The sequence below is a fragment of the Plectropomus leopardus genome, chromosome 14 (genome assembly GCF_008729295.1).
Source record: "Plectropomus leopardus isolate mb chromosome 14, YSFRI_Pleo_2.0, whole genome shotgun sequence".
NCBI lineage: Eukaryota > Metazoa > Chordata > Actinopteri > Perciformes > Serranidae > Plectropomus > Plectropomus leopardus.
Window position 1 is genome coordinate 29895124 of NC_056476.1, and position 23643 is coordinate 29918766.

Here is a 23643-nt window from a genome sequence, read left to right on the forward strand (position 1 = left end):
CTGTCTTCAGAGCATGGAGCTCTAAGTTGTTCTCACTGCACCAGGTCACCAGATGGTTAACCTCCCACCTGTAGGCGGACTCATCCCCACCAGAGATTAGTCCAATGAGGGTGGTGTCGTCCACGAACTTGAGGACCTTGACAGACTGATGACTTGAGGTGCAGCTGTTTGTGTACAGGGAGAAGAGTAGAGGAGAAAGAACACAGCCTCGAGGGGAGCCGGTGCTGATGGTTCTGCTGTCAGAAACATGCTTCCCCAGCTTCACCTGCTGCTTCCTGTCAGTCTGTGATCCAACTGCAGGTGGAGTCAGGCATGTTCAGCTTGGAGAGCTTGTCCTGTAGCAGAGCCGTAATTATTGTATTAAAAGCAGAGCTGAAATCCACAAACAGGATCCTGGCCTAGATTTCTGCTGAGTCCCGATGTTCGAGGATGAAGTGGAGGGTCAGGTTGATAGCGTCGTCTACAGACCTGTTGGCTCTATAGGCGAACTGCAAGGGGTCCAGGAGAGGGTCCGTGATGTGTATCAGGTGTGACAGTACCAGGCGCTCAAAGGACTTCATCACCACAGAGGTCAGGGCGACAGCTCTGTGGTCATTGAGTCCTCTGGTCCTTGGTTTTTTGGGGACAGGGATAGTGGTGGAGGCCTTGAAGCAGGATGGCACGTGGCATGACTCCAGTGAGGTATTAAACATGTCTGTAAACACTGGAGACAGCTGATCGGCGCAGTGCTTCAGGGTGGAGGGGGAGAAAGAGTCTGGTCCAGCTGCTTTGCGGGGGTTCTGTCTCCTGAAGATCTTATTAACATCTCTGTCCAGGATGGACAGAGCTGCTGCGGAGGTGAGGGGGGAGGGGGTGGCTGGGGTGGATGGTGGGGCTGAGTCCTGGGCCCCTGCTGTGATTGGGGCGGTGGGGGTGGTGAGTTGTGGATCTCATGCTGATATATGGCCGCATTTACTAATATGTGCACTACAATGTTCTGACAAAATAAAAGCACCCACAAAATTTCTGGCAGATTCATGACACGTGCGCTGTGCCCATGCTGGTTTATCAGAATCATTCTAACCTGGCAGGCTTGTCCCTGCTGTCGTTGCTGTTCCTGCTGTCCCACGCCCCCAGCTTTCTGTGTAAGGAACTGTGTTTGCCCAGAGGTGTATCATGGCGAAAACTGTGAAGGTGTTTCTATGCACATACAGTATAAAGGAGCAGCCATCATTAGCCAGCAGGCAGATTTAGTATAAACCACTGAAACTTAAACTGCTTTATGTCAGTGTAGACATTCTCGTATAGTCCACTGTAAACTGGAGCGGGACACTCTGCTCTTATAGTGGAATATTTTTATTGTGACGAGGATGAAAGGCTGCGTTCATGTATTAGGAAATTAGAACATTAGTTTCAAATATTGTTTTTTATTAAAGTCTTTTTTTAAAATAATGACTGCAGTTGATTAAGCAGTACAACAAAACTAAACATGCCATGCATGATCTGAGACAGTTCTAAATCTGTTCACATAATACAAACAAATTCTGCAAAGAAAATATTGTTGAATCCCAGATTTCAACGAAAATGTTTGTATGCTTAGTTTAAGCAGAGTTTTGTGCAAATGCACTGTTTGTGAATGAGGCCGATAGTCCTTTTCATCTGAGGTAAATCACTTTTTCAGAGTGGGAACTCTTCATCCACCAGCTCCTGGATCCAAAACCCAAACATATGATGATTGGCTATCCAGCGCTACAGCCCATCTGGCAGAGCCATCCCTCCATCCTCCTTATCAACACTCAGCCAATCACACGAGTGCTCATCATGGTTTTGATTCTCTCACGTTGCCCTTGTCTGTTAAAGTTATACACACTGTTACTCAAGATAACTTTATTTAAGATCAATAAATCAATCAAAGTTTGAGGAACTGACTGGATGAGAAATAACAGGATTGTTTTAGCCAAATAATAACGTTAGCCAAGATTCTGTCAGTCCATAAAAAACGGAATTATTATTATTATTATTATTATTATAACTACTAGTTTATATATACAGCACCTTTAAAAACAGAGTTGACGAAATGCTTTGACCAACAAAACAAAAGCAGAAATGAGAAATAAACAAGGCAGTACAGCAACAGAAAAACAGCCAAACAGTCCTATTGAACATAAGTGAGACCAAACTGGGGTAGAGTTTGGATAAAATTAAAACGAGTAAAATAATGTAAGATGCTGGATGCATAATGTCAATAAAATAATACAAACAAATTGGCCAAAAGCAATAAAAGCACAAATAAAATAAATAAAACATGAATAAGATAGGTAAAGTAAATAGAAATAAACAAAAGGAAATGAAAGAAATAAAAAGGCAACATCACATTAAAAGCATGTCTATAAAATTGGTTTTAAAAAGTGATTTAAAAGAAGTCATTGATTCTGCAGTCTTATCTCCTCAGGCAGGTTTTTCCAAAGCCCAGGGGTCCTGACGGCAAAGGCATGGTCACCTTTAGATTAAACCCTCGACTTTGGAACAGCCAGAAGGGCCCCACCTGAGGACCTGAGGCTGAGAACTGGCTCATATGGGTCAACAGTTCTGTTCTGGAGCTTGGGACCAGACCCAGATTAGCTTTAAAAGTGATCAGTAAAATCTTCAAATAAATGAAAACGGAGCCAATGGAGGGAAGCAAAGATTGGGGTGATGTGATGTCGCTGGTGAGTTCTGAACTAGTTGAAGGCCGAAGAGTGATTTATGGTTTATGCCAGATAGGGGGGATTTAAAGTAATCGAGTCTCTAGAAAACTCGTAAATAAATACATTTTTCTAGACTTGAGTGAGAGAGGATATAAGCCTTTATGTCCTTTTTAAACTTAAAGGGCCATTCAGTGGTTTTACATTTGAAGCCAATTAATACAATTCGCCCACACCATACGAATTGTTTAAATTTGAAAAATGAAATGTTCAGGTGATTCGCCCAAGTTAACATGTCGTGCTTCACCCAACAGATCACATGTTAGGCCCCAGTCAAGGGTTGACTTCAGGGTGAACCAAGGCCAAAATAGCAAACAGAAACTCACCTATCTTTCCCCAGACTGCTGCCCAACCTACAAAAAAAAAGCAAACAAAAAGACAGTTCTAACCCACTAAACTAAACAGAAACAGGAGAAATGGTGTTTGAAATAAATGGCAGTTCATCCCAACGGCTCTGTAAAAAAGTGATCTTTGAAGTGCTATGTTATTTGCCAGATATACAAACAGTAGGCGGGTTTCCATTAATCTCAGTTTGCTCAAATTAAAAGTGTGAATATAAAATACGACTAATGGAAACATGTCAATTTTGAAAAAACTCCCATTTATTGCAAAAAAACCTTTTTATGCTCCCATGAGGTTATATTTTAGGCAATTTAAAAAATCATATTTGGCAAAAACTGCAATGGAAACACTTTTTTGGCTTTTCTAGGTCACATGATGCTATGGCTATGTGCTTGTCAGTAGGAACTGGCTCCCTCATGATGCAGCAGGAGCTACAAGAGCTGTTATTGCATCACATAACTCTTCGAAAGTCGAGAACAGATGAGGTGCATTTCATCACCCACGACTGGGAGCATTTATTGGTCTGATGCATTATGATAATTGTCTCTACCTCATGAGCAAAAAGCCAATGCCACAGTCTTTTCCCTCTGGTCATGTACTGCCAACGTCAAAAATATTTGCATCTTACTACTGCAGAGACAGCCTAGCTTTTTGTGAGCACTCTTTGAAATATTTTTACAAAACCTTTTAATGTGACAGTCAAGACCTGCAGGTGTGGGGTTCATAATGGATAAACGCATCACTTTTCTGCACTTCTGATATCATATCATTGACATGTATTAGTCTGTCAGCCAGCTCTGTGACAGATCTGATGGCAGCTCACAGTGACCTCAAGTGATGAAATTTAAACGGAAATACCAAGAGACTCTATAATTAGTGTTCATCATTACACTAACCTACCTGCCAGTCTCGTGCTGAGATGCTTCACCTCTGCATTTCAGTAACTCACAGCATTGTTAAATGTGGCTGTAATACTTATATACTTAAATATACGGTGGATGTTAGACATATGCAGCAATGTGCAGAAAAAATGTTTCCAGAGAGTTCCTCTTTAGACATAAACCACTGGCCATCTTATCAGCCTCAAACAGACACCAAGAGTGTACAGAGAGGAGAAATCCATTCCAGCCAAATAACACCATTGGTTCAGTGTGTTTGCTCCCGTTAAACAGCTCGTAGCAAGGAATATGTGTGCCTCACCACAGACAGGAAATAATGTGCTGAAGTTTGAAAGAAACTCACTCCAGCAGTGAGAGGGTGAGTGATGCAAAGCTAGACTCAACATCCTGAGACCCGTGACTGTTCCTCTGGTCCAAATGATCACAGCTTTATCAAACATGAATGTCAAGTTTAATGAGAGCATGTTACTTAAAGGGTAACTTCAGTATTTTCAACTTGGACCCTTTTTTCTGATATTTTTTTGTGTCTAAGGGACTAATGGGAACAACATTTTTTTAAAATTTGGTCCAATATTGGCAAAGACTGCTGCAGCTGACAGTCAGGGCGCTCTTTGCATCGTCAATTTACGTCCACAGAAGTGTTTGTTTTTGTTGATGGGTAGATTTCTGTTAGGCCTGAAATTGCACAAATTTAAATGACAAACGTAAAATACACCTAATAAAGGGGAATAAACGGAGGGAAGCAGTTTACAGCAGTTCATCTAAACCTACTACTCACAGAGGGTGGGTTTTCATTAACCCTCAAATTGCACAAATTGAAATTCCTAATATAAAATACACCTAATGGAAACACGTCAATTTTGAAAAAACTCCCATTTATCGGTATTTATGGTGATTCAAAAAGCCATATTTTGCAAAACTGCAAAAGAAACTTTTTTTGGCTTTTCTGTTCCTCTGGTCCAAATGATCACAGCTTTATCAAACATGAATGTCAAGTTTAATGAGAGCATGTTACTTAAAGGGTAACTTCAGTATTTTCAACTTGGACCCTTTTTTCTGATATTTTTTTGTGTCTAAGGGACTAATGGGAACAACATTTTTTTAAAATTTGGTCCAATATTGGCAAAGACTGCTGCAGCTGACAGTCAGGGCGCTCTTTGCATCGTCAATTTACGTCCACAGAAGTGTTTGTTTTTGTTGATGGGTAGATTTCTGTTAGGCCTGAAATTGCACAAATTTAAATGACAAACGTAAAATACACCTAATAAAGGGGAATAAACGGAGGGAAGCAGTTTACAGCAGTTCATCTAAACCTACTACTCACAGAGGGTGGGTTTTCATTAACCCTCAAATTGCACAAATTGAAATTCCTAATATAAAATACACCTAATGGAAACACGTCAATTTTGAAAAAACTCCCATTTATCGGTATTTATGGTGATTCAAAAAGCCATATTTTGCAAAACTGCAAAAGAAACTTTTTTTGGCTTTTCTAGGTCTTTTCTATGGCTACTGTATGTGCTAGTCAGTAGGAACTGGCTCCCTCATGATGCAGCAGGAGCTACAAGAGCTGGTATTGCATCACATAACTTTAAAAGTTGAGCGGATCATTTGAAAGTTTTGAATCCACAATTCCTCTGTGAAATTTTGAACTATCACCTCCCAGAAATCCCTCATATGTGGCTGCTCCCATGTATAAGGGGCTCACCTTTCCATTATGGCTCCATAACACGCCTATGTGGCCTTGGATTGTAAATGATGACGGCGAATGTGGTGGCTGCAATAGAAATAAAGCTGCTAATGTTTTGAACATCCATCACCATGGCTACTAGAATGTTATCGCCAGAGGAGAAGTCACAGACCATCATTCAATGGAAATACAGTCATCTCGCAACTGTGTTTTATTGACATTTCAAAAATACTGCTTAAGTTTTATGCAAATCTGCAATGAAAACCTGGCTCCCTTCAGAAATGGACCTTTTTCTTAAAGAGTAAGATCCTTTTGTTTAATCAGAAACAGACCCAAATTTGATTATGCCTAACCCACCAGACTCCATTTAAATAGTAATTTGATCATTGTAAAAAACACAATTAATTCAAAGTCGACAGAAACAAAACAAAACTCACAAAAACCATCTTGGTTTGTTTTGCCACTCTTCCAACAATCACCAACTCTGATTAGCTGAAATAAACCCCTATTTTTCACCATTTACATGAATTGGAAATATGGAAATATGCTGCCTCTATACAGGCTAAAATTACTGTTTATTTAAATGGATTCTTGTAAGTTTGGCAGCAGCATTTCTGCAACTGTTTCTGATTAATCAAAAAGGAATTTACTCTTTAACAAGAGGTCTATCTCTTCAGGGATCCCTTCCATTATGTTTCCAGAAACTTAAAATAACCATTTGAGCCTGTCAGTTGCAAAAACAAGCACTTTTAGTGAACATAAATTGACAATACACAATTTGCCCCAAGTGGTAACATTGAAACCTGTTAAGTGACTCACTCAATACTGGACCAGTTTCAGAAACTGTTGTCTGCATTAGTCATTCATGTAAAAAATGAAAAAGGAACATAAGGTCCAGGTTGAAAAAAAACTGAAGTTACCCTGTAAAGTTTGTGATGTAACCCCTTGAAGTACTTCTTGCCACCTTGCCCAAAGCACCCAACCTTCAGTTTGATCTCACTGACACATCTGGAAAGTTTGGTGACCACATTTTGCAGGGTTGTGACACTGTGGGGGTGTTTAAATAAAGTTCACTAACGTCAGGATGGCTGCGTGATGAAAGCAGTGTGACTGCAAAGCCTCCACAGCTCTTGATCTCCCCTCTCTGACCACCGTGTTGATGAAAATGTTGTGTTGTTGTCCACAGAGAGCGCTGGGAGAGTTTCCAGAGAAGGAGCTCCAGCTGCAGCAGATGGAGGTCCAGGGTCAGGGGGTTTTGGAGAGAACTTCAGAGGAGGGACAGGTTCACATTCTGCGAGACATGAAGCGCCTACGAGAGTCCTGGATGGCTCTCTACAACACGAGTCTCAATCTGCACAGGTACCTTAACACATGGGGAAATAAGTGTTGCTTTTTCTAATTTGGTGTGCCTTGTGTGAGGCAGCAGTAAAAAGGATTATCCGAAATGACTCACTGGTCACACTGACTCCTCTACAAGCACTGCAGAGTGGAAGCAGCTCAGCAGCAGCAGTCAGGAGCTCTTTTTACAGAGATCATGCTACAGAGCCGCTACTATGCCCCTTCTCTATGCGCCCTTTGCATGTTACACATAGGGCCAGCGATTTATCGAATAAACTTGATGTATCGCGGCTTTTGAACATTGAGTATAAATCGTCACATTGTTTTTTGAAGCAACTGGCATTGCGGCTCTCTCATTCGCTGATACGGCTCTCTGTTTCTCACACAAACACACACAAAGCAGGGCTTTTGCAGAGCCCCAGACTGTGTGCCTAGTTAGTCTTATTTTGCTACCATGGTTCACTACTGTGATTTGAAAATCCCATTATTATATGAACTGGAGAGCTGTTAGTTTGTCGCCTGCTCACAGTGAATGAATCCTCACAGTTAAATGTGCCGCAGTATCTGTTTAACTGTCTACTAGCTGTCTGCAATACCACAGCAAAAACATCTACACTTCCTGTCTGACAGCATGGTCCTTCATAATAAAAGCACCGTGGATACTGCTCTGATTTATTTAATTACAATAATACTTTTTAAAATTTCATTATAAAGTTACATTATTTACCTTTTTTAACCATATTTTATTAAATGTTATAACTGTTGTGTATTCAAGTTTATTATATGACAGTTTTGTTGTGGTTTGGCCTTTCGTTCCTACAACAGCAACGTTATAGTGGCCTGTAAAATGCAAACTTTAAAACCGGGTTCCAAAGTGTCATTTTTTAAAACTCCACCCCTTCTGTCGCCATGTTAACTGGCAAAGCGTGGATCCTGAGAGAATGGTGACATCATGGCCGCAGTTCATGCGTTACATTTCGGACAAATAGGCTACTGAGTTGCATAACGCTGTCGGTTCCTGTGCATGCGTTTGACATTGTCTTTTTGTTTATTTATACTCACCTCCTTTATGCACAGGCGAGTGGTGTCCCTTTAGGTGTGTTATTACAAAGTTACACCACCAACTACTGGCCTGGCATTCATACTACAGCGTTTTGGGTTTTTTTGCGGTTCCGTGCTCACAAGGATCATTCTCACAATGTTATCATGTGAACACAGATTTTTTTAAATACACAAAGGAGAGACTTTTCTGTTTATAGCAGGGCCGTTCTCCAAACATGGCCTTAAGCTCAGTGACTGAAGAGCTGACTGTGGTACAGAACATGATTAAAAACAGCAGAGTGCACAACTCAAAAATCTGAAACAATTTAGGTGCAAAGTTGTGGCAAGAATCCACAAGCAGGCAGAACCCGAGCAGTCACAGAAAATTTCTCCTAATTAATTTGGGCAAAATAAATAGAAATGGATGTGTCTGAGCTACAAAGCCATCACACTGATAATGTGAGCGCCGGTGTTGTGCTTGCTTGTAGTTCAGAATGTAAATGCAAGCATATAAACAAACAATGTGAGCTTCTCTGGACTCAAGTTTCTTGCAGCTCAGAGTTTTATTTCAGAAAAGAACTGCATTGCTTTTCTGTTGTTCCACAGTCTCCTCTGTGGTTGTGATGCATTAGACGCTCAGCTGATGAGCTGGTGAGTTGTGGAATCTCTTCATCTCTCTGTTTGTTTGTCTCTTAGGCTGCTGAACAGCTCCACGCAGCAGACACAGTCTGATTTATGGATTGTTGGAGGCCCATCTGCAGACAGCACATCACTAACAGCAGAGCTGAGTGTGGGGGAGGGAGAAGTTCGGGTCAGGGCAGGCTCCAGGAGCCAGAAGGGACGACAACAAGACAAAGCAGCTGAGCTGTTTGGAGCCGCAGCCAGCTCCAGGCCTGGAGGAGCAGGAAGCCTGGAGGGAGATGCAGCAGAGGAGCTGATGAAGAGGCAGGGTGGGTGGATCCAGGGCCACGCAGAAGGTCACCTCAGCTTCGCTGAAGATGACAATAAACATCCGAGGACAAGCGAGGACAGTGGACGCTCCTTTAAAGGAGACACAGTAGATTCCTCTGCTTGGAGCATCTGGAGCAGAGCAAGACAGAAAGGCTCCAAAGACTTTGCGGCTGATGGGAGCCCTGACAGTGAGACGTCAGCAGGGGGAGACAGAGGGGGGGCAGCTGTAACCACAAATGTCTGCATGAGCTCTGCTGAAGGTGGCGTGGAGGCAGGAGAGGGCCTGAGTCCGAGAGGAGGAGGAGCGTTCATGCTGGTCAGAAGAGACGCAGCCAAGCAGCCATCTACGACACCAATGCAACACACAACGGTATGGATGAGCATTGTTTATATTTCTACCCCTTGGTTAACCTTTGGAAACCCCAGCAAAATGGCAAATTCTTCTTGGGAAGAATGCAATGACAGTTTAGCAAGAAAAGGCCCCAAAAAACTGTCAAGAAATAAGTAAAAAGTTGCAAGAAAATGACCTGCAAACAGGCACACCAAAAAAGAAAACTGAAAAACAGAAACCAAAAAAAAAGACCTTAAAGTGCTAAGAAATGTTTTTTTTGACATAATTATAAATATGTAGTTATAAAAAAAAGACAGGCAAACCATCGGTGCTCATGGAAGGGAATACTTCAGAAAAAAGAAGGAACTTATAACCTAAAAACAGTGGTATAAAAGATCTAGGTGCAGGCAATCAGGATGGTTTGAAAATTATTAAAGGCCTTTAATTCATAGAGCTAGAAACTTTGGAAATACACAATTTTTGGGGGTGCTTTCACACTGGGAATTGTTTTTGTACTTTTAGTATACATAAGGTGTCAGAGTGCTTAAAACAGCATCAACATAGCGGTTATTTATCAAAAAAAGTATCAGTGGAGGATCCCCCACACCCTGCAACAGAGGTCCCCTAATATCCTACAATCCTAGACACGTCCTAAAATCTCAAAAATTCCCTAAAATCCTAACAACATGTATGGGGCTGCTGTGACTGGACCTTGGCCTCCTGACACTCTGCAAAAGTGGCCCCCAAGCTTAGCAAGTTGATTATCCCTGATCTGTGCTCTCATCAAAGCCGCCAGACTCCATGAACTAAAACATCATTTTGGCTCGCTGAACACAGGAGCTGCTGGTCTACCACTGCCTCCATCGGTTAGGTAGTTTGTGTTATCGTGTGACTTTATCCACACTAACCCTTTAAGTCAATTAAGTTGCACAATAACACAGACAAAATAATTCATGGAGGCAGTGGTAGACCAGCAGCTGCTGTGCTTAGCAAGGCTGTTTTTGTCACTGGAGTCTGGCTTTTATAAGAGATATAGCGACATAATGGTGTTAGGTTTTCCATCTGAAATCTCTCTCTGACTTTAAAGTAAAGCAGTACAGTGTTATTAATATAGTGTACACTTGAGGCGGTATTTTTTATATGGTTAAAATAGGTTTTGTTGCTTTAGTGTTGGACTCCCGCCTGCCTCTCCAAATTGAGGGCATGTTGACATCTACTGTATATAATATAATGACTATGGACAAATACCTCGTACATCCCCAATTCTGAAAATCTCAACTGTGGCTTTAATAAAGAGGGGGATATTTATATCACCACGACTGCTACAGGCTGCTGCAAAACCCTTTACCATAACTGAATTACTGAATTTATCCAAAACTGAATAACTGAATTCATCCCAAAGTGATCCAGTGAACTGATTCCAGCTGCTGAAAGTATTTAATGAGACGTCAAAGCAATCCTCTCTGGGTCTGATCAACTTCTCTTTTCAAGTCAGAGTTTTTCAGTAAAGGGCTTCATTGTTTGTACTGATAATTTATCAGGTAATATTTTTCTCCCGTCAGATGGTGGAAATCTACAACATCCAGTCACGTAAAATTGACTATCAGGGTAAAAAAGTAAATAATGTATAAAAGATCCAGGCTGCCTGTAAAAGCTGAATCACAGATCGGCTCTCTGCAGAAAAATAGAAAGGTATCTTTACTCGGTGCACTTCTACCAGAAGAAAAAAAAATAGGTGAATAGAGGTGAAGAAAGATGGCTGGGAATAGACAATAAGGTCTGTCTGCAGTGCAGCTAAGTTGACTTTGATTTTCATCACGGCGCACTGCTACAGGCTGTCTACAGGTCCTTAATGTATTAACCCTTTGAAACTTGGGCCAGCATCACTATTCTTGTGCTGCGTTCAGTCACTTTTCACAAGCATTTAAACCATAGTTTGAAGGGAAAAGAGGCAGTCACCAACTTGGCATGAACTGTCCCGTCAACTGGGAAAAAAATAGTTAAAGGAGACAAGAAAAACTAGATATGAAAAAAGGAGAGAAAGGTAATTATTAGAAAACTATCAAATAACTAAAGTAATATATCAATAAAAATAACTACTATGATTATATATTTAAAATTAGGTTACGGGAAAAATATATATAATTTTATTATTATTATTATTAGTTTTATTTTATTCCTTTTTGGCTTTCTTTTACTTTTTTTGCGAATTTCTGGTATTTCTCTTGTAACTCCTTACTAGTTTCTTGCTAAATTTGGGGTAATTTCTTGTCAAATTGCTCATTGATTTCTTTCTGTTTTTGAAAAAATAAATAAATAAATCAAGCCAATAAGCTCATGTTTCAAAGGGTTAAAATGTCTCAGATTCAACCTGGTAATTATTAGGATTTACAGTCATTAAATAGTTTTACATATACATTGAATTTATAAGGTCTTAAACATTTGATTTTATTTCATTTGCTCATCTTTTAAGTACTTTTTGTCAAAATGAGTGAAGCTCTTCTGTTTGCATGTCGAAGTTATTTCTGAACCTAAAACTGACTTTTTTCCTTTGTACTTGCACTAACCTGTTGGCAAAATGTGCATCAACCCTTTGAAAACTGGATCGATTTCAGTTTTCTTGTGCTGCGTTCAGACTCCTTTCACAAGCTATTTGACCCTTTAAAACCAGAGCAAATTGTCTGATTTCTTTCAAAAACATGGGGAGATAAAAGAAAGTTTAAACATTATAAGGACATTGCTTAAAAATTAGCTTTAAAAGGAGGGGAGGATTATTAGGAAATCCCAAAATTGTGGAAATTGTACAGAAAACTATATTTAATTATGTCACAGAAAAAGAAGCATATATAAAATAAACACCTTTATATTTTTGTATTTTCCACACCTTTAAAGGGTCATTGTCTTGTTGTTTTTGTTTTAGACTTCTTTTTTTCTAGCTTATTTTCAGGTAATTTTGTTGTAACTTTTTCACAGGGTTTTTTTTGATAATTTTTGTTTTTGAAAGAAATTGAACCAATTTGCTCTGGTTTTAAAGAGTTAACCTGGCTCACTCCAATAATGATATTCTTACATAAAAACCTACCAATGCACAGGGACACATATATACTGTAGTACTCACGTAACTTTAGATCCACCTGCAAGGATTAAATCAACGAAAAAAGGTGGTTTGTCCAAAAATCAAAAACAGGGTTGAAAATGATCTTTTGAAAGTCTTAAGTAGCATTAACTTTTCATTTCTGGTACTCGTGAGGACCCTGTCTGGCTTAGGACTACAGACTATTTCAGCGTGTGAAATAAGTGATCATTAAGGCAACGAGGCATCACAACCTGGCCAGATTATCAAATGACAGTCAGTTCAGTGGTTCACTTCTAAAATTAATCAGCAGCCACCAAATCAGGCTTAAAATGAGTCCTCACTGGGTCAGTGCCTGTCCAACTCAAAACACCTTATACACTCAGACAGCAAGTGCAATTTCTTTCCAAAACATGATATGAAAAGCAACAAACAATTTGGTAAGAAATTACGAACTGCATGAAATTAGTAGATTTAGAAACACTTGCACTTTTTACTGATGTTTTACTATTTTTGGGTCATTACTGTCTTTTGTTGCTCATTTCTTCTTTTTCATGTTTTTTTTTTTTAAAGAAATCAAACCAATTTGCTCAGGTTTTAAAAGGTGCTTGATTTCTGGGGCTTTAGGCAAATAATAAACAGGCAATACCAAATTTGTGTTTTGTAGGCTGCTGGGTGTATTCAATGGGTCTTACGAGGCAACATATTACTCAGTCGTTGAAAAAAGTGAAAGTGAAAAAAGATCAGTAGTGACCCACAGCTTGCTGTTTCATCAGCACTAATGAGGGCAGAATGAGTCGGAAAGAAACAGAATAAAGTTAGTGCGGGGCAGCGATGGATGGAGCTGTTCAGTTTTTAGATGTTTGTTCGTCATCTTTGCAGTTTTAGTTCGACACTATCGGAAAGCTCTGAATAACTGTAATCACCTCTGCTCTAGTGTTGCACTCGTCTGCCAGGAGAATTGTTCTTGAAATGAAATCATATCAAAGGAAAAAGAAGAAATGTAGTGACGGGTGACTGCAGCGGCCGACCTCTCTCACTGATGGATTTTATAACAGTCCAGAGATCAGCCAAGCATCCCCAGCCCAAACTCAAAAAAGGACACAAAATGACTGCTTTCCTGTTGATAGTGTCAGCGTGTACAGGACTTTTTGAGAGTTGTTCATTATGTTACAGGGAGGCTCAGGACAGTCCAGATCCAGGAGGAAGGAGTTTGAGGCCTGGCTGTCCAAAGAGAATGAACTCCTCTCAGGGATCCTCAGCACCAACGGAGCAACATTCAGCACCAAACAACTCAAGATCCGACAGGACACACTCAAGGTGAGGTCCAGTTCACCTGAAAACATTCACTTTTTCTTTTTAAACATCTCAGTCTGTAGCTGTAACAGACACAGACACAGACTAACTCTCATTCTTTGAGGAAGAAGTTTGTTTTGTTTGACTTTTTTTAATTTGATTTCAGTTTTCAGCAACAGTTATGTAATCGGCGTTAATTCATTATTTTACAGAGTGAACCATTTTACCATTTTTGTTTGTTTTTTTTTTACACTGAAGAAACAACAAAGAACACAAATATCAGACATAGAACGTGGGGTGTTCAGCATTTAAGGTAAATGAATAGAAATAGGAATACAGAGTTGAATAAACATATTTTAACAAAAGAAGGACATTTTAGGAAAATAAACATTTTACACTTCATCCAAATTTCTTCAAATTTAGTCACCTGCAGCCTCTTTGAAAAGGTCATTCTTGTCATCACAAAGATTTCATAAATGATATCATACCAGCTCTACACATGGAGCATCTGGCTGAAGCCATTACTTTGTAACTACTTTTCTAGCAGCTTAACTCAATATTCCTAATAAGTATTTTGTTGTATTTGTAGATGTTGAGAGTAAAAGGCCAAAAAGAAGCTGATCCCTCTTAAATGTGACTGCTGTCCCAAATATAGTCACTAATAATATATAAATCTTAAGCCAAAAACGATTTACTTTTGGACAGGCCCAAAACAGATGATGGAAGATGAAGTTAAAGGGACAGTTCACCCGAAACTGTCCCTTTAACACAGTTTCGGGTGAACTGTTGCCGAGTGCCAAGTATTGGAGATATCGGCTGTAGAGATGTTTGTCTTCTCTCCAGTATAATGGAACTAGATGCCACTCAGCTTGTGCTGTTCAAAGCACCAAAAAATACATTTGAAAAACTCAACAGCAATGTTCCAGAAATCATGACCTGGTTAGTCAAGATAATCCAAAGACCTTGTTGTGAGCAGTTTCATGTAGAAACTATTTTGTCTCTGCCAAACTACACCCACCAACTGTATCAAGTCAATAGTCAAGTCAATTTTATTTATAATACCCTTAATGACTTATCACAGTTTGCCTCAGAGGGCTTTACAGCAGGCGACATCCCTCTGTCCTTAGACCCTCACATCGCCTAAGGAAAAACGCCCCCCAAAAAAACCTGAAACGGTGGAAAAAATCGTAGAAACCCCAGGAAGAGCGACTGAGGAGGGATCCCTCTTCCAGGACGGACAGACGAGCAATAGATGTCGTAAAAAACAATTCAATTACATTAATGACATAAATGACAGAGAAAGAGAGAAGCTTACAGCTTATGTTACAACTTAGATGAGGAGGATTTCAAAAATGTTTAAATCTCTGTCACGAGGACAAGCCTCTCATCCATGAGTACATGCACGTTTCCTTTTGCGCGGTGAAAAATAGCACGACTTCACAGGTCAGAGGAAAAATCTGTTTTTCTGATTCAGGTGTGAACTGTCCCTTTAAGAATGCACTAAGTTTTAAAATGAAAAATAAAATGCTTGTGTTTGTAACCGTCATACACCGTCAGATGGATCACAGGTTGCTGTTACTATGGAAGAAGAGTGGTTACTTTTTTTGGCTTTGTTTGTGAACAATTGTGAAAAGCATTCTAGTGCAGTTTTTGCGTGTTGTTGCCAGTTTAGCACTCAGCACACTGGGTCTCATTCATGGAATGTTTGTACATCTGAGAGAAGATGTGCACATAAAGCACATTGGTGTGAAAACCTGCACTGGATTCATGAACGCTGCAGGAAATTTGGATTTGGGCATTCCTGAATGTCAGTCAGTTGCAAACTGACATCGTGCTCCCGCTAGTCAGCACTTAGAAAACATCCCCGCCTGTGAACAGCCAGTGAGCACCATATAAGGAGGTGTTAGTTGCCATGGATAGACACATCCAGTCCAACTGCCAACAGGTCCCAAACAACAAAAGAGACACAGAAAGAAAACTTTTTCCAACTGATTGAAGTTATTTTGGGTGAAGTGGAGTTGAGAAAAAGTGTTGTGAACGGTCTGGTGCTTAAATGGCTCTTTGGCAGGAGTTTTAATGGACTGGAACAAGAAAAGGGGAAAGAGAGAGAAAGAGAAGAGTGATGGAATAAGGAAGCATGTGGAGAACCGGAGCGGAGAGAGAGAGCACGCGAGAGAGGAATGGAAAATGAGAGAAAGAGAAAGAAGAGCTGCAAGACATCTTGGTTGGCAGTTTTTTTTCTGCCTCCTAGCAGTGGGAGAGATGTGTGTAACATGCGGCAGAGAGTGGCTATCGTCTCCACGCTGCATGGCCATGGTGACCTTTTACAGTTTCATTTTTAAGTTATTATGCTGTGACTTCATGGTGAGAAGAAGAAGCAAGTCAGTGTTTTCTATGAAGTATTTTTTTACAAAACATGCCCAGGCAGTGCGTGAATGAGACAAAGGGCTTCGTCAGTCTCCACTGATGGCGATTCTTAATGGCCATGTGCAGTTCCACGTTGATTCGGCAATACATCGAGGAGAAAAGTGATGAGGACGGACGGAGTTTTCCTCATCTTATAGACGGACGTCGATCTAGAGTGACATTAAAGTTGCATTGAATTCTGATATGGGTCGCATTGTTGTTCAGACTGAGTTTGCATTTTAAAAAAATCAGATATGGATCTGATTTAGAACCACATGCGGCAGTGGCCCAAATCTGATTTGAAAAGCTCTGATTCCATGTGATTTGAACTGTTCACACTGTCATCAAACAATCCCATCTGGGAGAGGCTTGGGCCACTTGGGCCCTGCAGTGCAAACGTAGCTTTCATGTGGCGGACACTGCAAATGATAGTGGAAACACAGAGGAAGAGGGGAGAGGGAGGGTGCAGGAGGTGGTTTAGGAGAGCCCTGGGGAGAGTGAGGTATGTTATGCCTTCCCCCAGAATAGAAAAACAAATTGCATCCTGGAATATGCGTCAGACTGTGTTGTGTAGTACAGACTGCTTCATTATAGGAGATGGCCGCCTGGTTCTGTAGTGGCCTTGGAAGCATGTATAGCAGTGATATTCCCCCCGTGGTGCAGCTGAGCAGAACACAACAGCACTGTTGTGACTGTCACACAAGGTCTGCGCTGTTCATTCCAAAGGACAGATGGCCTGATGATTTGGAGCTAAAGCAGCCTGTATGTTGTCAGCCAGCAGGGAGCATTCCCACAAATTGGCTAACATTACCTGCAAGTTGCAATAATGTTTTAAAGAAAACATTTCAATCTAAAGTTCAAAGAATATTTTAAGGATGTTTGTTTTTTTCAAATCTAAATCTACCTTCTTCCACCTTCTAATGACATAACGTTTTAACTGCAACTTTCTGAGAATATTGTGGGGATGTTTAGAGGTGGCAGATCATAGAATGTTCTTTTATAAAACATTCCCACAATGTTTCAGAAGAACAAAGGTATAACATTTTTAAAGCAACATTCAGAACATGTTGAGGACAACATTTTTTAATGAAAATATAATGTAATGTGATATATTAACAACAAAAACATTTTTAATTTTATTTTCTAGGATTAAAAAAAACTTGCAGCTGAAAGTGTTACTTAAACATTACATTGTTCTTAGCAATTTTACATTCTGAGAATTGTACAATACATTGGTTGCATTGTACAATTCTCAGAATGTAAAATTGCTAGCTATCTAGAATCACAGCTGCATGTTTCTATTATTTTATGTTGAAGAAAAGAGTTATCCTGGTATGTTCTGCAATGTTCCACATATGCACTGTGTAATTTTATATTAAACATCATTATTCTGACCTGTGGGTGACTTTCCATCCAGCTGAAAGTCTCTGTCTTATTGTACTGAGACAGTCTGCTCACTCCTCTGTGCTGCTGCAGGCTCTGAGGGCAGGGCTGACCTGGGGTCAGGAGCAGTTCCAGCTGTTGCTGCAGGAGAGTCAGAGCGGTGAGGCTGGTTCTGGACCAACAGAAGATGTGGGTCTGGAAGAACTTCGCTACCGCTGGATGCTTTACAAGTCCAAATTGAAGGATGTGGGAGACATCAGAGCCAGAGCCAGTGCCAAGGTGAGAGGAGAGCATTGATCACAGAGGAGAAAAAACTGCCTGCATTTCAATTCACAAAACTTTTACTTCAAGGCTTTTATGTATGAATGCAACAAACCTTAATGGGTAGAATAATCTCAGGCTTACCATTATATTGTAGTTACCACAAAACTCATGAAGTTCACAACACTTTCCTAAGACTTAGTCAAAAACTCACATTGTCTGTCTTCATCCAAAAAACATGCACAGTAAGGCAAAGTTATTAAAAAGAGAAAAATATGCATCAACTTCTTTAGTCCAGCAGTAAAGCTATGATCTGATACCAAAGCTGCATGACTGCTCAGCACCTGGATCAGTGACTCTGCGTGGTGGTCTCACAGTTTGTTCCCTGTTTCAGGCTCTGCTGGTTACAAACTAATGGGGCCACCACTGTGCTAATGTGTTGAATCTGTTATTGTCATTTAAAAAAGTGTGATTTACTGGATTTCTATAAATGTGTGCATTTGACCATTTTTGCGTTTATGCCATAGTCATGAACGCAGTCAAAATAATTTAAAAAAGTGAGGAATGAAAAGGGTGAAAATGCGCCAAAGAATCCGTAAGGGTTAAAAGAGCTCTGCTGTGGGTGATAATAAACAGGTCTCCGTGTGCAGGAACACTGAAACAGGAAAAAAAAAAAAAAATCTGGAAAACAGATTTTTTGGTTCTTAATTTTGGAAGCTGTCAGTGTTTGCTGTTGTATAGCAAGCTCCTGCATGACCTCATGTGCCTTCACTCCTTTAAGTGCACTGGTGTCCTCTCAACACATGGTGGCAGTGTAACTTTATTTCGAGTCCTGCTGTGCTGCTCAGCAGACTTAATGCAACTTGGATGCTGATTGAACTGATTTCTGATTCTGACTCAGATGTGGTGTTAAATGAAATCAATTGTAATCACAATCTCATGTTAATTTTTGTTTGTTTGTTTGTTTGTTTGTTTGTTTGTTTGTTTTGTTTTGTTTTGTTTTGTGAGCACACTGGCCTGTGCAGCATGTCAGCTGTCAGTTCAGCACTGTGCTCCTGCAGGAGTCAGTAGTCATTAAGACAGAGCTCCAGTGTGGTTTGAATGTAGTATTGTGATTAAATGCACAAGGTGTCGCGTGTGTAACTGTTGCTGAACACTGTGAATTGATTCAGCTGTGTTTTATGTCTGCAGAGAGTCCAAACCAAACAAGAGGAGCCAGCCATCGCAGCAAAGGTGCAAAAGGTAACTCCAAATTATTTAGGACTTTGAAAAGATGACTCAGCATAACTGGAACGCACAATTGTGGTATGATGCTCCACCACCCAAATTATATCCTTTGTTGTTCTATTAACAGTAATTTAGGAATAAAATAGTTTTTCACAGACAAATTTAGGTGTTGCATATCTGCAAACTTCACAGGTAGGACTATTAAGTAGTTAGATAAACTTAAAATGAATGAGAAGCCACATGCCCAGCTGATATAGGATGCAAAGGTATTTAACATCACAGCTTAACAGTTTGGCTGTGATCTCAACATGTCCCAGTCAAAACTCAAAGTTTATTGAAAAGATAAAGATGAAATAGTTTCCAAACTTCGCCAAGATATTTTTATTTAGTCAAAATTTCTGCTTTAACCCATATTTGTGTGCAGTTTCCCTTAAAAAAGTCTGAGTTTATTATTCTCTGGCTCGCTGTGCACAAGGCACAGATACACCTGTATGAACAAGGTGTTCTCTACTGAACATTGTTAAACTCCTGGAATCTAAGACAGGCTACACCCCAACGCACAGTGCAAGGGCTCAGGCTTAATAATGAAATCATTTCATGATAATCTTAAGTGTCTGTCAGCTGCTTTTCAAATTAATAAACTGATAAACTGTTTCATCAGCCAGAGAGCAGAGTCGCCCTGTTGCTTGTTTGATCAGGTGAACAATGAATATTCTATAGAAACTGATTGTTTTGTTGGACAATAAGAAATTTAACACATTTGAGGAGTACCTGAGTATGACAGTCTGCAGATGGCGCTCCTTCCTTCGTCTTTAAGCTGTGCTGCTTTCACTGTTCACCCCAGACTCCCACTTCTTTAGCTCACAGCATCTCCATACTTAACATGTCTTCCATCTGTGTCATAGAGATTAATAAGGGGAAAAAATCAAACTTTTGGCTCTGTCTTCTACAAGTTTTCTCCAACATTCATTTTACGTATTTCAATTTCTAAGAGGTTTGGGCTGTAGAGAGCCAAACACCTGAGCACCCAGGACTGACGTCAAGTCAAGCATATCAAACCAACCCCCGACCCTGCATTCATTAACTGCTGAGCAGCTTAAAGCAGCCCCCTGTTGACCCCTTAGACCCTCAGCTCAAACATTCCTGTGTGTTTTCACACGCTCTCCTCAGACTGAGCGCTCAGCTGCTGCTCGCCTTCATCAGCCTTTATCTTCAGCAGAGGAGGGCTGACTGCTTTATTGACTCAATGCTTTGTTGAGTCACGGCATCTTTTTTTTCTTTTCTTAGTGCCATGAAGCAAACACACCCACAATTCAGCAGCTACTTCTAACTTAACCAAATGAGTTGATATGCTGAAAAAACTCAGAGTTTAAGGTCTTTATAATTCAGAGTCTTTTAAATGTTGCCTCATTTTAGAATGACATTCGTCTTTGTGTGCATGTCAGCTCAGCATTCTGAATTCTGTCTGCTCTGCTTCTGCTGGCTTCATGTCTCTAAGAGGGCGAAGTCGCCAGCCCCATTTCCTGTTTTCACAAGTGTTTACTTGTCTTTTCCTTGAATATGTTTGTCAGCATTCTCATTCTGAGTTACTCTCAGATCAGAACACTGATCTCTGCTAATGACTTATTTAATCACAGCTGTGATGAAATACAGTCCAACCGCACAACCTCCAGTGATTCAGATGAGTTTGATCAGACTGTACGTCGCTCCAGCGTGTGTCCACTCACTGCCCTGATCTCTATCACCTTCAGTCCAGTATCAGACAGTTTGTGTGTGTGTGTATGTGTGTGTGTGTGTGTGTGTGTGTGTGTGTGTGTGTGTGTCTCAGGCTGTGGCTGGTGTCAGACGAGTGTATCTCTGTCTCACTGCACATCTATGTAACATCTGTAACAGCTGGTTTACTGGTTTACTCCCAGTAAACGGCGACTTATCAGAACCCATCCATCACAGCTGCCCGCCTCCTGGGCTGCAGGTCGAGGGCTTTTGCATCAGGCAGGATTTTGCTGAGGTATGATAGCGGTCAGACGGGATTTCCTTGCTCTTCAAACATTGATTCAATCTACGGTACCCTTAGATAACTTCTGACTGTGAGCCTAATTAACGGTTTATAGTAAAGCAGAGTGATACATGAAGAGTTAAAAGTCCCAGTGATGTTGTACTGTATATCAGAACTCATGGAGTGCCTTCAACCAATCAAATTGCTTGGTTGGAACTAACTGTTGTATAAAGTATAGGACAGTATACAGTAGTTCACGTGTAGTGGTACATATATGCCGAGTTTTGTGACTTTTCTGCTGCTTTGTGTGAGTCTAACAACAAAGCCATCAGGCATAAGGCGCCCAAATAACCAGCAGCAAACCTGGGCTGCTCTGATATACACCGTCTCAATTAATGCATGTGTCACAGCAATGCTTTTGAGTTTGAGGTCCAATATTTTTCTGAACAGGCATCTCAAAAGAGGGTCTCTTTTAATTCAATTATATTAATATTATTAATAACATAACAGAGCAGATGTGGAAATTAGATACATTTTAAAATATACCATTATTATCATTGTTTTTATGAGGAAATAATTTAATAAAATTATCTAGATAATAATGAAACAAATTTTTGATATTTATTTTTGGGTACATTAATAGGTATATTAAACAAGTAATTTAAGAAAAATCTTAAAATAAGCTATAAATGTATTATAAAAATTCCACTAATGGAAAAAATGATAATTTTGAGATTAGTTGAGAAAAAAAGAATCCATAGGTATACCCCTAGATGAAACCTTATATTCTGCATTGTTAATGATCACAGTCTGAAATTCGGGTTAGACACCCCTCTGCCATGTGTGTTCACTCATTCACAGTGAGTTGAGGTAGTGCTGATTCTCAGAGACACACAAACAGACCTTTGTTCTGTGAGTGTTTGTCATATGAAGCTAGTTTCACTTCCTCTTCCATCAATCATTAATATTTACCCACACACTCCAACACATCTGCATGTCCATCTGTGTGTTTGACCACATTGTTAACTTTGGATTTCATTTGAGTTCAATCTTGTTTTCTGTAGCTACCATTGTCCTCCAGCTGTGGGGCACAAGCTCTATAAAAGTCTCCAAGGCTCCAAATAGTCTGATTTTAAAGAGTTCCATCAACTGATTCATGTAATCACTAAAAACTGTTTGACATAGTAGTGACTAGTTGTCTCCAAGCTCCAGTAAGCTTAATGAAAGACATTTTACAGTAATATTACAGACACGTGCACAGCTTTATTAAACTGTCAGGGAAAAATGCGCTTTATAAAGCTTTATCGGGGTGTTACTTTTACTGGTGATACTGGTCAGTTTGTTGGAAAGAGATCTTTTAAGGTACTCATAAATGCACTGGTGAAGTGGGAGGAGCTATTTTTGGAAGTAAAACTCCTGTTTATTTTTTACGGAAACAGTCAATATGTTTGCATGCATAGAAAGGTCATTGAACCCAACACCTTGGGAGTTTAAGTTGGTCCGCTCGGCCCCTCTCAACAGTTATGAATATGTTTTTTTACCATTTCAGTGTCAGTGTGAGCAGTACCATAACACAAATATGTGCGGCTCCCACAGTTCAGCCCAAGTGGATCCTGTCCTGCAGCACAGAGCAGGTGGATTTTAACATCTTCCATAGTGAGGACACTTATCATTTCAGACACACAATGAAATATAACTACTTGATAACACCGGACAAAGTTTATTGTAATGAGTAACTGTTGGAATTTTTGACTTTACAAACTATGGTTGTGATTCCAGCCTCTCCCTTACCTGACGGTGAAGCCTTTAAGCGCACAGTGTTTCTCCCTAATCTGAGACTGATGCTCCATGGCGCACGGTGTCTCTCTCTGAGGCACACAAAGCTCTGATTATTCACTGTTGATCAATGCCAAACTCCGAAGCCCAGAAAATGGTATTTGGGACAGCCCTAAAATATACACACAGAGGTTGAACTTTTTTGTCTCCTTGCGCCACTTGGCCCCAGCTCTAACGCTTTATCCAGTTATCTTCATACATCAATGGTTACACTCTCCATTCTGTGTTCAGAGGACGAGGCACTGAAGGACTACACTCAGTGTTTGAAATGAATTGTAAACAGAAGCTTTGACTGTCTCCCTGTTGCTATGGTGACTCATTTCAGATACAGGCAGATACTAGACAGCACATTAATTTAGAAAAGTGAATAAACAGTTTCACCAGAACTACAGAGGAGGTGTCCATCACCAGGAACTAATGGTCCCCCTTCAGCCAATCAGGATCGAATATTCACCCTAATGTCTAAAAAAAATGTAAAATAAATATGGAAAATGTTAAATACAGATGCAGTCCAGAGAATTTAGTAAATTTAGCAAAACATAAGTCCTTAAATTATCCATACTTAACAATAGCAAGAAGTCATAATGCACAGTTTACGTCTAACGTGGTACAATCATAATGCAGAATCCTAATTTTCCCTCACTGGTATATGATGGCAGTAGTTACTCTTTTATTAGTACTACATGAGTTTTAACAAATAATATTCACATAATAATCTTGAACCAAAACTCCTTAAAGATTTCTCCGTGTATCAGTGTTTGACGCTCGGCCTCAGTGAATTGTGTCTTTGCAGGCAACACTTTAGTTTAGCATGAAGCTGTTTCAGTGAGGCTGTGTGACGCAGTGTTCA

General features: G+C 40.1%; 1 protein-coding gene across 1 annotated transcript in view; it reads left to right on the top strand.

Moving 5' to 3' along the window:
* Nucleotides 1–23643, top strand: part of syne3 (spectrin repeat containing, nuclear envelope family member 3) — a 74391-nt gene that overhangs the window by 47753 nt on the left and 2995 nt on the right. Inside the window, exons 13-17 of the mRNA XM_042500605.1 lie at nucleotides 6841–7013; nucleotides 8730–9354; nucleotides 13565–13708; nucleotides 17567–17752; nucleotides 18926–18976. Of these exons, the coding sequence (XP_042356539.1) occupies nucleotides 6841–7013; nucleotides 8730–9354; nucleotides 13565–13708; nucleotides 17567–17752; nucleotides 18926–18976 (1179 nt within the window). The remainder of the gene's footprint in view (nucleotides 1–6840; nucleotides 7014–8729; nucleotides 9355–13564; nucleotides 13709–17566; nucleotides 17753–18925; nucleotides 18977–23643) is intronic.